The sequence below is a fragment of the Cynocephalus volans genome, chromosome 1 (genome assembly GCF_027409185.1).
Source record: "Cynocephalus volans isolate mCynVol1 chromosome 1, mCynVol1.pri, whole genome shotgun sequence".
In the NCBI taxonomy this organism is placed as follows: domain Eukaryota; kingdom Metazoa; phylum Chordata; class Mammalia; order Dermoptera; family Cynocephalidae; genus Cynocephalus; species Cynocephalus volans.
Genome location: NC_084460.1, coordinates 57,304,463 through 57,317,512, shown reverse-complemented (window position 1 = coordinate 57,317,512; position 13,050 = coordinate 57,304,463). Strand labels below are relative to the sequence as shown.

General features: G+C 63.3%; 1 protein-coding gene across 1 annotated transcript; it reads left to right on the top strand.

Annotated features, from left to right (window-relative positions):
* Nucleotides 1–1,192: 1,192 nt before the first annotated feature.
* On the top strand, nucleotides 1,193–12,573 carry HELZ2 (helicase with zinc finger 2). The gene is made up of 17 exons (XM_063110308.1): nucleotides 1,193–1,470; nucleotides 1,844–2,027; nucleotides 2,110–2,217; nucleotides 2,782–3,299; nucleotides 3,409–4,050; nucleotides 4,878–5,661; nucleotides 5,919–9,784; nucleotides 9,901–9,998; nucleotides 10,080–10,211; nucleotides 10,300–10,461; nucleotides 10,543–10,690; nucleotides 10,822–11,131; nucleotides 11,301–11,435; nucleotides 11,574–11,792; nucleotides 11,935–12,091; nucleotides 12,185–12,352; nucleotides 12,449–12,573. Exons 1-17 carry the CDS (start codon nucleotides 1,193–1,195, stop codon nucleotides 12,571–12,573), a joined length of 8,034 nt encoding a protein of 2,677 aa, XP_062966378.1.
* The last annotated feature ends 477 nt before the right edge of the window (nucleotides 12,574–13,050 follow it).

The following is a 13,050-nucleotide window of genomic DNA, read 5'->3' as shown; positions in this document are numbered from 1 at the left end:
TTTCTTCCCAGCGACCAGGGCCGGAGCTCTGATGTGCCCTGCCCCCTCTGGGATCCACCCCTACCCAATCCGAGTGTGGGGTGCACTGTTCCTAGGAGCCAGCTGCCTTCTCAGATAAAAAGGGGTGCTGGGGGGCCTGTGACTGCCCAGGACCACGGGGGGCGGGCAAGGGGCCCAGAGGAACCACCCTGTGAGGGCTTCTGCCCGGCCTCTCTCCCACATGCAGCACTGATACCCTTCAGAAGAGGAGGGGCTTTGGCCAGGTCCAGGTGCTGCTGCTCTTGGGCATCTGATGGGCAGGTGCCTGGGGGAGGGAGAGATGTTCCTCCTGGCCTCTGCCTGACCTTGCTCTTCCTGTCCCAGACTTCTCACCGTGGGTCAGCAGTCCCAGCAGACCAGCTGAGCCCAGGAGCCTCAGACACCGCCTCACAGCGCCAGGCCAGCGTCAGAGATGGCACCCCCAGGGTCCCGCCTGTTGCCCACCAGCCCCAAGGCCACCAAGGGGCCACCTCTGGACAGGCTGTGCGCCCAGCTGGACCTGTGTCTGGGCTGCTCCCTCTGCACCCAGCGCCTCAATGAGAGCACCTACATCCTACATGGGGTGGCACACAGCTGCCCCCAGGAGATCCTGCTGGCCCGCTTCAAACATGCCCCCAAGAGTAAGGTCTGGCGCAAGGTGGGCTGCCGGCCCAGCTTCCCAAGGCCCTCGCGCTATGAGGTCTGTCCCTACTACAGACCCGGGCGTGGCTGCTGGCGCCACCGAAATCAGTGTACCTTTGCTCGCAGTCGCGAGGAGGCGCTGGTCTGGACCTTTGAGCGCAAGCACAACCTCCAGCGCCTGTGGCTGAAGGCCGCTGTGCAGGGCGGGGGGGCCCAGGCTGGGCCAGGGGAGGCGGCCAATGCCATCCTTGCTGAGTTTGGCGGTCACTTCCAGTTGCTCTGCTCCCACTGCTTCAGGCACTGCCCCCCACAGCTGTGCCCCGTGGACCCCCAGGGGCGGTGCCCCAAGCACGGACCCTGCCCCTCACTGCTGACCCATGTGAGATCTGAGGGCCGCCGCCAGCACCAGGTGGTGGAGGTGCGGCCACAGCCGCGGTGTGGCCACCGGCTGGCCTACTGCATGTTCGTGGGGTGCGGGCGTCCCTGCCGGCACGGGGCAGCCTGCTGCCAGTATGCACACAGTGCTGTGGAGATGGCTGTGTGGAAGGCCGAGCGGCTGGGTGGGCTCCAGCGGGGGGACCTGCTCACGCCCCCTGCCCTCAGGGGGGACCGGTGCACAGTCCCCCGTGGCCAGCCCCCCAGGGTCCAGCTGTACTGCCAGGCCTGCCTGGTCACCTGCGGCTCTCAGGAGGCCTTTGAGAACCACTGTTCATCACTGGAGCATGCACAGATGGTGGCCTTTGACCAGGCTGTGCCCTGGGAGCACCGCTCCCCACCCATGGGGCTCTCCAAGTTTGAGCTCTGCCCAAGGTAAGGATGGGTGCAACTGGAGCTTGGGCTGGGGGATGAACCCATCATCAGCCAGAATCAGGGACTCCAGGGTTCAGTGGGTCTGGGGCCTCCCTGCTACCTGCAGTCCCCTCTGCCTGGCTGGCTGACACCACGGCAGCCTCTGAGGACCTGGGAGAGGAAGGTCTTTTGTTGGCACTGCTTGTGCCAGGCCTTGTCTTGGGGACATGGGAGTAGACTGGACAGATGAAGTCCCTGCCCCCACGTGCCCCTGTCCTGCAATCTATTCCTGCACCCACATGCAGGCCAGTACTGGGCCAAGGGGGTTCCAGCCTCCGAGCCTGCCATGGTGGCTGCACCTCTGCGTGGCCCTGCTGACCTCCCCACCCCCCAGGCCTGACCTCTGTGAGTATGGGGATGTCTGCACCAAGGCACACTCGACACAGGAGCTGGAGGAATGGGTCCAGAGGGTGCAGGCCCTAGAGCTGCGGAAGCAGGCAGCCTGGCACGATGGGCTGGTGCCCTACCAGGAGCGGCTGCTGGCCGAGTACCAGTGCAGCAGCAGCAAGGCCTGGGTGGTGAGTGCAGGCCCCTTGAGTGGGTGGGGGAGCAGGGGAGCAGGTCCGGCCCATCTTGCTGAAGGCTTGGCTTCCTGTGCAGCTGGCAGAGACCATCGATAGGGTATCCATCACCTGCAACCAGCCCCTGGTGCATCAGGGCCGGGAGAAGAAGACCCAGCACAGCTGGACATTCACCATCCACTCTGAGGTGAGGGTTAGCACAGCCCCCGAGGTCTCCGGACTTGCTGGCCAGCCCCTGTCCCAAGTGGAGGGGTGCCTGGGAGAGCAAGGACCACAGTTCAGACTGATGCGGAGTGCTGGGATCTGGAGCCAATGCTGGGTCACTGCTTTTCAGTGTCTGTGTGACCTGAGGCTAGTCCCTTGGTCTCTCTGCCTCAGTTTCCTCCCTGCAAATGTTGATCATGAGAGCACCCAACTCTAGGTTACTTTATGGAGTGTCTGGTACCTGGAGAGTGGGTAGAGTGGGTGAAGAGGCTGGTCACCTCTCGGCTCCACTTGGCCCCACTCAGCATCCGCAGGGTCTCAGGCAGGTTCACCAACCGCACTTTGTAGAGGAGGAAACTGAAGTTCAGAAAAGCCGAGCCACCTGCTTGGGTCACACACCCAGAAAGTAGGGGGCCGGAGTCCAAGCCCTGCAGCTTGGCTGTTCCGCTCAAGCTGCCTCTCCAGGGGTGGGGAGAGGCATCATCCTGGGCCCTGATGGGTGGGACAGGGTCCGGGGCCCCCCTCACCACCCAGTCTTCTGTCCCAGGACTCCCTGTTACATGTGGCCCTACTCAAGCAGGAGCCAGGAGCAGACTTCTGGCTGGTGGCCCACTGCCTCCCACCAGGCCGGCTCTATGCAGAGGGGAAACGCTTCTGTGTGCCCAATTCCCCGGCCAACTTCCAGGTAGGGGTGCAGGTGCAGACCCACTCCTTCGGCACCTTCGAGCAGTGGGTGGTCTTCGACTTTGGCCGCCGGCCAGCGCTGCTTCGGAAGCTGGGGCTGCAACTGTGCCAAGCACACTCCCCAGGGACCTGGGGGAGGCCTGTGCATAGCCACCCCGAGGAGCCGGAGTGCTGGCACATTGGCAACCGCCGCGTGGTGCCTGGTGTGCAGCGGACAGCTGAACAGGCTGCCCTGATGGCCAAGTACAAGGCTCCCGCCCTGGCCCTGGAGTTTGGCCGTAGTGGCCTGGCCTCAGGCCCCATCTCTCGCACCAACTACCGGCAGAGGCTGCACCAGTTTCTCTTTGAGGAGGAGGCAGCTCAGCAGAAGCTGGTAGCCCAGTGAGTGGGGGCAGGCAGGCAGGCATGGGCGGGGGTGGCTGGGACTGTGCACTTGGAGCCAGGTCTGTTGGCTGTGGCCCCTGTGAGCTGACCCAGGTCCTCCTGCCAGGCTGGCCTTGCGGGGCCAGGTGTCCCTGAAGACGGCACTGCAGACACCAGCCCTGGGCATGCTCTTTGCGCCTCCAGGAGCCCTCTATGCTGAGGTCCCTATCCCCTCCTCCATGACACCGGACACAAACCAGGGCTACCTGCTGAGCCGGGCGGTCAGCACAGCGCTCGTGGCCCCTGTGCCCGCGCCTGACAACACAGTGTTCGAGGTGCAGCTGGAGACACGGGCCAGCTCAGAGCAGGTGCTGTGGCTGCTGCTGCCGGCCAACTGCTGCCGGGCCCTGGGGCTGCAGCCCGAGGCCAGCCCCAGCTTGGAGGTGCAGTTCCAGATTGACCCGCTGACCTTCTGCTTCTGGCACCAGGCAGTGGACAGGCTGCCCGAGGAGAGACTGGTGGTGCCTGACTTGCCCACCTGTGCCCTGCCCCGCCCTCGGCCTGTCTTGCCCTCGCTACGTGGAAACCGCAAGCAGAAGCTGGCCATGGCTCTCATTGCCGGGGGCAGCCCTGGGGGCGCGAAGCTCGTGCCCCCACTGCTCATCTATGGCCCTTTTGGCACTGGCAAGACCTACACACTGGCCATGGCCTCCCTGGAGGTCATCCGGCATCCCCACACCAAGGTGCTCATCTGCACACACACCAACAGGTGAGCCCATACCCCCGCCTGTGGCCTCTGGCTCCCAGTCCACACGGCAGGTAGCTGCTGTCCAGGGCATGTCCCAGTCCTCTGACTCTTGTAGGGACTCCCCCGACAGCCGGTCAGCCCCAGATTTTACCAAGCCCAGTTTGGGGCACCCTGGGGGGATGTGTCTGTTGTTTGGGTTGAGGGCTGTGGGGGCCTCCACAGAGTCCCTGGACCAAGCAGAAAGTGGTGGGAGGGGTGTGGCTTGGGACCCCCTCCCCCAGCATTTCCTGGGGCAAGTTTCCTTTTTTTGTTTTTTATAGAAGCACAGAGTTTTGTCTCAATCAGAAAGTTCCTCTTTGGCCAGTGTGGTTTTCTTAGTTCCCCAGCATCATTTGATGTACCCTGCCCAGGACAGGGGTGGGGGGAAGAGCGCAGGACAGTGGCCTCATATCCCTGGGCCAGGTGGGCAGGTCTCTGCAGCTGAGGGGCTGGCAGGGGCAAGGGCGTGGTCTGCCTGAGTGAGCCAACAGCTCTTCCCTGGCCTCTTGCTGCTAGACTCTGTTCCCAAGGGTTGACGCTCCAGCGCCTGCTGCCTGCTTGCTCACAGCTGTCTGGGAGCTGTATCTGAGGTCAACTCCAGCCTCTGGCAACCCTGCGCTGCCTTGGGCCATGGCCTCTGCTGTGCCTTCCCTACCTCTCCCTGTGGCCAGCTCCTGCACCTCCTCTGAGGAGCCCTCCCTGACCACAAGGCTCTCTGTGCTGTCCTCAGTCCTCTCCATCAGGCTCTGACCTCAAGGCATCTGCCCCTTGTTTGATCTGTCTGTCCACACGACCTTCTCCCTCCACAGTGCCGCCGACATCTACATCCAGGAGTATTTCCACAGCTATGTCAGCAGCGGCCACCCTGAGGCGGCTCCGCTCCGGGTGATGTACACGGACCGCCCACCAAGCCAGACGGACCCCACCACACTACGGTACTGCTGCCTGACTGAGGACCGCCGTGCCTTCCGCCCACCAACAGGGGCAGAGCTGGAGCAGCACCGTGTGGTGGTCACCACCACCTCCCAGGCCCGCGAGCTCAGGGTGCCCCCTGGCTTCTTTTCACACATCCTCATTGATGAGGCGGCCCAGATGCTGGAGTGCGAGGCCCTCACCCCCCTGGGCTATGCCTCACCCGGCACCCGCGTGGTGCTGGCGGGCGATCACATGCAGGTCACGCCCCGGCTCTTCAGTGTGGCCAGGGGCAAGGCAGCCCAGCACACGCTGCTTTACCGCCTCTTCCTGCACTACCAGCAGGAGGTGCACGAGGTTGCCCAGCAGAGCCGCCTTATCTTCCATGAGAACTACCGCTGCACTGAGGCCATCATCAGCTTCGTTTCGCGCCACTTCTACATGGCCAAGGGCACCCCCATCCAAGCCAGTGGCAAGGTCCCACGCCACCCCCGACACTACCCACTCATGTTCTGCCATGTGGCTGGCAGCCCTGAGCGGGACATGTCCATGACGTCCTGGCTCAACCTGGCTGAGATCTCCCAGGTTGTGGAGAAAGTACAGGAGGTCTACAACACCTGGCCCCACTGCTGGGGCGTCCGGGAGCAGAGACACATCTGTGCTGTCTCCCACGGTGCCCAGGTGAGCCCCCCGTGACAGCCTTGCTAACCTCTGCCAGGGAAACTCAGGAGCTAATGGACCCATGAGCCCTCCATTGGCCTCCTCTGCCTCAGTTTCCCCATCTGCAAGAGGGGGCAGCAGTATTCTCCTTGCAGGGCTGATGTGGGGCTTGAGCCACGCGTTTGGCTGCAGGGCTTGGTGGGGGCATCACCCCCTTGTCTGGGGGCACAATCACTCCGTGTGCTGCCTCTCATCCCAGGCCTATGCTGTGTCCCCAGGTCAGGGCGCTGCGGCAGGAGCTGAGGAGGAAGCACCTGGGCGAGGTGTCTGTGGGCAGCTTTGAGACACTGCCAGGGCGGGAGTTCCGGGTTGTGGTGCTGAGCACCGTCCACAACCACGACAGCCTGCTCAGCCCTGGGGCACCAACCGTGGAGTTCTTCACAGACGCCCGGGTGCTCAACACAGTCCTGACCCGTGCCCAGTCCCAGCTGGTGGCTGTGGGGGACGCCGTGGTCCTCTGCTCCTTCGGGGCCTGCAGCAAGCTCTGGAAGAGCTTCATCCGTGAGTGCGTGGAGCACCACAGCGTCTGCCCCGAGGGCCTGTCACTAGAGCAGATTGAGCAGGGCGTGGCCCAGAGGCAGCGCTGGCACCACTGGGGCGGTGGCCAGCAGCCCCCAGCCGTCATAGAGGAGGGATGTGTGGCAGCGTCTCGGGACGCTGCCCCAGAGGAGGCCGCAAGGGGCCCGGCCCCGGAGCACACAGCTGTGATGAAGGTCCTGCCGGAGGCTGTAGACCGGGGGGTCACAGTCACAGTGAAGACAGAGGCAGGGGACATGGCTGTGGGGGGCCAAGCAACAAGGGAGGCAGCCCGAGTGCAGATGGAGGCGGGGGAAGCAGCCTCAGCAGAGAACCCCACGAAGCAGGGCACTGCCCACGAGAACCTGGAGCCTGGAGCAACCACCACAGAGGGTGGGGAGCCTGAGGACCCCGAGGACTTGGAGTCTGACTTCTGGCCTTCGGATGGGGAGCTCAATGCCGATGATGCCATCCTGCAGGAGCTTCTGGATGAGAGCAAGAAGGTGACGGTGACTGTGGGGGAGGACGGGCTGCTGGACACTGTCACCAGGCTCGAGTCCCCGCAGCAGGCCCGGCAGTACACAAGCCGGCCCTCAGTTGTGCTAAAGCAGCTGCTGCGTAAAGAGCCTGAGGTGTACCGCCGCTGCGCCTTCACACAGGAAACCTTCGAGCGGGCGCTGGCCGTCCCGCTGGATGACGCAGGCTCTGGCCCCATCCAGGTCAGGGGCCGCCTGAACTGCGGGATGGCCTTCACTGGGGACGAGGTGCTGGTGCAGGTCCTCAGCAGAGCCACGAGCGACAGGGGCCCAGCGGGACGGCTGCAGGGCCGCGTGCTGGGCATACTGAAGCGGAGGAAGCGGGAGCTGGCATTCGTGTGCCGGATGGATGATTGGGACCCCCGAATCATGATCCCCATTGATTTCTCCGTGACCAAGATCTTTGTGGCTGAGATGAAGGACCCCCTGCAGGTTCCCATCCACTGCTTCTGCCAGGGCCGGGTGCAGCGCGTGAGATACGAGAGGCTCACAGCTGACAGCCGGCGCAACCGGCTCTTCTGGGTCCGCATCGTCCTGTGGCGGGAGTGCTTCTATTATCCCCTGGGCATCATCCTGGAGGTGCTGCCTGAAGCCAGCACCTGGGAGCAGGGCCTCCGGGTCCTTGACCTGGAGTACGGCCTGAGTCACCCCCTGCCAGACCCAGCCTCTGTCTCCAAGGTGCTGCAGAAATACCGTGCAGAGCTTGGCCAGGCTCCCGGCCACCGAGAAGACTTCCGCAGCTTCCTGACCTTCACAGTGGACCCACAGGGCACCCGTAACCTGGACGATGCTCTCAGTGTCCGGGACCTGGGCCCTAGGTACGAGGTGGCAGTGCACATCACTGACGTGGCCAGCTTCGTGCCCAGGGATGGGACGCTGGACGTGGAGGCCCGCAAGCTGGGTACTGCCTTCTATGCCCCCGACAGGGAGCCAGTGCCTATGCTGCCAGCCAGTCTCTGCCGGGATGCACTCAGCCTCCTGCCCGGCCAGGACCGCTTCACCATCTCCCTCTTGCTCACTGTGGAGAAGGGCAGCGACCAGCTCAAGAGCCTGCGCTTTGCACCTTCCATAGTCTGCTCTGACCACCAGCTGTCCTATGAGGAGGCTGAGGAGATGATCAAGGGGTACCCAGGGGGCGGCCTCACTCTGCCTGCTGGCCTGGACTCTGTGGAGGCCTGCATCGCGGCTGCCTACTACCTCTCCCGGGTACTGCGCCGGCGCCGCCTGCAGGCTGCCTGCCACTACGAGCAGCCGGATGAGGACAGTGCTCTGGGCTTCCGTGCAGCGCACGCCATGGTCAAAGAGTACATGGTCCAGTTCAACAGCCTCGTGGCTGGATTCCTGCTGGGCAGTGAATACACGCGCACAGTCACACCGCTGAGGTGGCAGCCACCACCAAGTGGCCACCAGCTTACGGCCGTGTGTGAGAAGCACAGGGAACTGGTGCCCCTGTCGCTGCACCTTCGTCACCACCTGCGTGGCTACACAGGTGTTGGCCCCCCCGACACAAAGCTGCGTGTGCTGGGCTCCCTGTGGAGACACGTCCAGGTTGCTGCCCGCACCCACGACTATGACCAGATGGTGGACCTGGTCACCACGGATGACATGCACCCCTCACTGGCTCCTGCGAGCCTCGACTTCCGAAAGGCCCTGACCCGCGCAGTTTTTGGCTGCTCTGGCCAGGGTGAGAGGCAGCTGGTTGGCCACTACTCGCTGAGGGTGGACTGGTACACGTGGGCAACCTCACCCATCCGCAGGTACCTGGACGTGGTCCTGCAGCGGCAGATCCTACTGGCACTAGGCCAAGGGGGCTCTGCGTACTCTGCCAGGGACATTGAGGGGCTCTGCCAGGACTTCAGCCGCCAGCTTGCACGTGCCCAGAGCTATCAGCGGCAGGCTTACAGCCTGCACCTGGCCACACAGCTCAAGGCCCAGCCTCGTGACAAGCTGGGCTTCGTGGTGGACGTGGAGATGGGCACCCGCTGCTTTAAGCTGCTCTTCCCTGCCAACCGAGAGACCCTGCCTGACCCCTGCCCTGTCCATTACCGCTTTCTGCAGCTGGCTGAACACCCCCGTGCCCTGGTGAGCCGGCCAGGCCTGCAGCTTGTGTGGCGCCGCCGCATCTACTCAGTGCAGGCATCCAAATTGCCCTCCCTGCTGCCTGGCACCGTGTTCGACCCACATGCCAGGACCATGGACGCAGCCCTGTGGAGACAGCTGCTGGAGCTGGTGCAGGAGGAGCGCTGGCCAGAGGCAGCTGCCCTTATCCAGGAGCAGGGTGAGAGAGAGCCGCAGAGGCGGGAGCTGGCACAGGTGCGGCAGAGCCACTGCGGCCACTTCCTGGAGGTGGTCCAGGAGCTGGGCAGGGGGGACACGCTGCAGGTGCAGCTCAGCGCCAGCCTGCAGCATGGCTTCCTGGTGCCAACCCTGCAGCTGTGGACTGTGGTGCCTGGCCTTAGCCTCTGCCTGGAGCATGTGGGGAGGCCTGGTGACTGCTTTTCATGCCACGCACACCAGGCGTCGCGGGACCAGTACCGCGATGTGGACGAGTATGCCCACGTGTGGGAGCCGTTCTGTGCCCTGGAGTCGGTCACCAACACGGTCACCAAGAATGATTCCATCACGCTGCAGCATGTGAGGATTTCTTGGGATGCGGAGAGGACGCCGCAGGGACAGCTGCAGGGTGCCTTCCATCTGGACTCCACTTTTCTCCAGGAAAAGTGCATCAACATCAACTTCAGAAGCTGCTACCTCTGCATCCGGCTCGAGGGGCTGCCGGCCCCCCCAGCCAGCCAGCCCTGTGGGCCCAGCAGCCTCCGCCCCTTCCTGAGCATCGACCCCAGCACGTATACCTGGGTGGCCCACGGGGTTACAGAGCACGGGGACCAGGAGGGCCAGACAGAGCAGCAGGAGGCCCTCAGTCAGGTGTGCTTCTTCATCCACCACATGGCCACGGAGAAGGTTCCGGAAGAGGTGCTGAGGCTCGGCACCGAGTTCACTGTGGAGGTGCTGCCCAAGCAGCTTCCCGACCTGTGAGTGGCTTTCACAGGGCCCCAGGGCTCTGCTTTTCTGGGCAGGGGTGGCCCGTGGGGCAGCAGCCCCTTCCCTGGGAGAGTGCTGCTTACTTCCCTGTCTGTCTTCACCCCAGCCGCAAGGAAGAAGCTGTGCGCGAGCTGGAGGGGGTGTCCCCGCTGGTCCTCAGCATTGCCCTGGGCCAGCCTGTGCCCCAGCAGCTGCTCTGCAGAGGTAGGTCTGCGCCACTCCCACCAGCTTTCCCTCTTGCCCCCATCCCACGTGCTCAGGGTGGCCTGCCCCCCACCCCTCCAGTGACTCCCCGCAGGTTCCTGGAGCGAGAAGCCTACGACATCCCTGGAGGATGCCACAAGCTGAATCCCAGCCAGAATGGGGCCATCAAGGAGGCACTGGAGAAGCCATTCACCATCATCCAGGGCCCCCCAGGTGGGGCCCATGTGCGGGGGAGCCACATGCCATCCCCGGCAAGATGGGCTGTGGGGGTGGGCTCATTCACCCTGTTCTCTGGCCACAGGCACAGGGAAGACGGTCGTGGGCCTCCACATCATATTCTGGTTCCACAAGTCAAACCAGGAGCAGGTGCAGCCCAGCAGTGCCCCTGATGGAGAGCAGCAGCTGCGGGGGCCCTGCATCCTGTACTGCGGACCCTCCAACAAGTCGGTGGACGTCATGGCAGGTCTGCTGAGGCTGCCACATGGGGATTGTGTGGGGATGCAGGGCACAGAGGGACAGTCATTCATGCCCCCACCTACCTCAGGACTGCTCCTGTGCAGGAGGGAGGAACTGAAGCCACTCCGTGTGTACAGCGAACAGGCTGAGGCCACTGAGTTCCCAGTGCCAGGTGTGGGCAGCCGGGGCCTGCCCAGGAAGACACCTCAGGAGGGGAGGCCCAACCAGGCCCTCAGGTGCAGGCTGTCTGTCTTCTGTTGGTGGGTGGGGGGAGAGGCCTGAGGTCTTGTCACTGTCCAGTGGGTCCTGCCTGGGATGGGGGTTTACTGTGGCTATAACCCACCCCCCCCCGCCACACACTGCCCAGGAGCATCAGCCTGCACCACCGGATCCGACAGCCCTCCAACCCATACTCGAAACACATCAAGGAGTTTGATGCCCGGCTTCAGAAGGAGGAAATCTTCTCTATGGAGGACCTCATCTTGTACAGGATTATGGTGGGGAAGGCACGGAAGTTTGAGCTGGATCGGCACACGGTCATCCTGTGCACGTGCTCCTGTGCGGCATTGGCAAGCCTCAGAAAGCTGGATGTCCAGCAGATCCTCATTGACGAGGCAGCCATGGCCACAGAGCCTGAAACCCTCATCCCTCTGGTGCGCTTCTCCCAGGCCAAGAAGGTAGGTGACAGCAGCTGTGAGCTGGGACCCAGGCAGCTATCCGTGGATGCAGCCCCCCACCTGGGAGCTGGGATTGTGCAGAGCTGAGTGATGCGTTTCAGAGATGGCTGAGGGGCTGGGATGCCTCTGGGTCCAGGGGTGTCAGGGCCATGCTTTCTTGTCTTTCCAGGTGGTTCTCCTCGGTGACCACAAGCAGCTGCGGCCTGTGATCAAGAACGAGCAGCTGCAGAACCTGGGGCTGGACCGGTCTCTCTTCGAGCGGTACCACAGGGATGCCTACATGCTGGACACACAGTACCGCATGGTAAGCCTGCCCCAGTCTCAGTTTCTTCAGCCCAAGGTGTGCTGGGGGCAGGGAGTGTCCATGGAGGGCTAGAGATGCACCAGCCCAAGGCAGGCGATGAGATTGGCCCTCCCCCTGGCTCATGTCCTTGCTCCACAGCACGAGGGCATCTGTGCCTTCCCCTCCATGGAGTTCTATGAGAGGAAGCTGAAGACCTGGCAGGGCCTGAAGCAGCCACCCAGTGTTCTAGGCCATGCTGGCAAGGAGAGCTGCCCAGTCATCTTTGGCCATGTGCAGGGCCATGAGCAGAGCCTGCTCGTGTCCACAGATGAAGGGAACGAGAACTCCAAGGCCAACCAGGAGGAGGTGGCAGAGGTGGTGAGTGTCAGTGAGACCCTCCCTGGGACCCCACGGGTCAGGGAGGGCTTCCTGGAGGAGGTGGTAGAGGCACTGAGGGAACAAGAAGGCTCCCCAGGACAGGCACCAATATCTGTTTCACCTGCCTTCCTTGGCCCCTCAGGTCCGAATCACCAAGCAGCTGATCCTAGGCAGGACAGTGGACCCCAGGGACATCGCCATCCTAACACCTTACAATGCACAGGCCACCGAGATCAGCAAGGGCCTCTTGCGGGAGGGCATCACTGGAGTGACTGTGTCCTCCATCACCAAGAGCCAGGGTGAGGCTGGCTTTGGGGGAGGGGCTCACGTGGACGGGGGTCAGGAGGGTGGGGTTAGCTCGACTGCAGGGCCTCATCTCCCCACCTCCCCAGGGAGTGAGTGGCGCTATGTGCTGGTAAGCACCGTCCGTACCTGCCCCAAGAGTGACATGGACCAGCGGCCGACCAAGAGCTGGCTCAAGAAGTTTCTGGGCTTCATCGTGGACCCCAACCAAGTGAACGTGGCCATGACCCGGGCCCAGGAGGGGCTCTGCCTGATCGGTGAGAGCTGTGGCTGGGGGCAGGGCTTCTCTCTGTGGGTGGGGGGATCTTCTCGGGTTGGGACTTGGGAGCCCCTCTGACTCCTGCCCCTCACAGGAGACCACTTCCTCCTCCGCTGCTGTCCTCTCTGGAGTCGTCTCCTGGACTTTTGTGAGGCCCAGAAGAGCCTTGTGCCTGCTGGCCAGGTGCGGGTCCAGAGGAGGCCAGCCTTGTCTTCCTGAAGACCCCTCCACACCCGCCCACAGCCCTCAAGGTGCCAGGACCGTGAAGGGAAAGTCCCAAGCCCTCCTCTGCCATTGGCTCGGGGGGCCACTCAGCAGACACCCACGTGCCTTGTTGACCACCTCAGGCCGTCAGCTGCCACTCTCATCTGCCTGCCTGGGTAGGGCGCAGAGGCTGGCCTCAGGCAGGAGCAGCCTTCTTGGTTTTGGCCCTAGGGTGGGCAGTGACCCACTTCTTTGTGGGTAAACTTTGGAGGAAGAAGAAAGGGTTGGGGTGAATCCCATTTGCTCCCGGCTGTGCTGCTTTTCCTGGGACATTTGGTGACAGGGAAGCCTCAGGGTGGCTGAGGCTTCCTCTGGACCAGCATGAGAATGTTCTGCTGTCTCTGGGAAGTTTTGGGTCCAGGAAGGAGTCTCCCCATTGAGACTGCTCTTCGATCTTTGGATGCCTTCTGTAATCACACTGGAGCCATCCGT

Excerpts from the sequence above, each read along its gene's own strand:
- HELZ2 (XM_063110308.1), top strand. The coding sequence starts at position 1,193 with ATGGCTGTGTGGAAGGCCGAGCGGCTGGGTGGGCTCCAGCGGGGGGAC. Across the intron at positions 1,471-1,843 it reads AAGTTTGAGCTCTGCCCAAG|GCCTGACCTCTGTGAGTATG; the intron begins GTAAGGATGGGT and ends CCCACCCCCCAG. Across the intron at positions 11,436-11,573 it reads TGGACACACAGTACCGCATG|CACGAGGGCATCTGTGCCTT; the intron begins GTAAGCCTGCCC and ends CTTGCTCCACAG.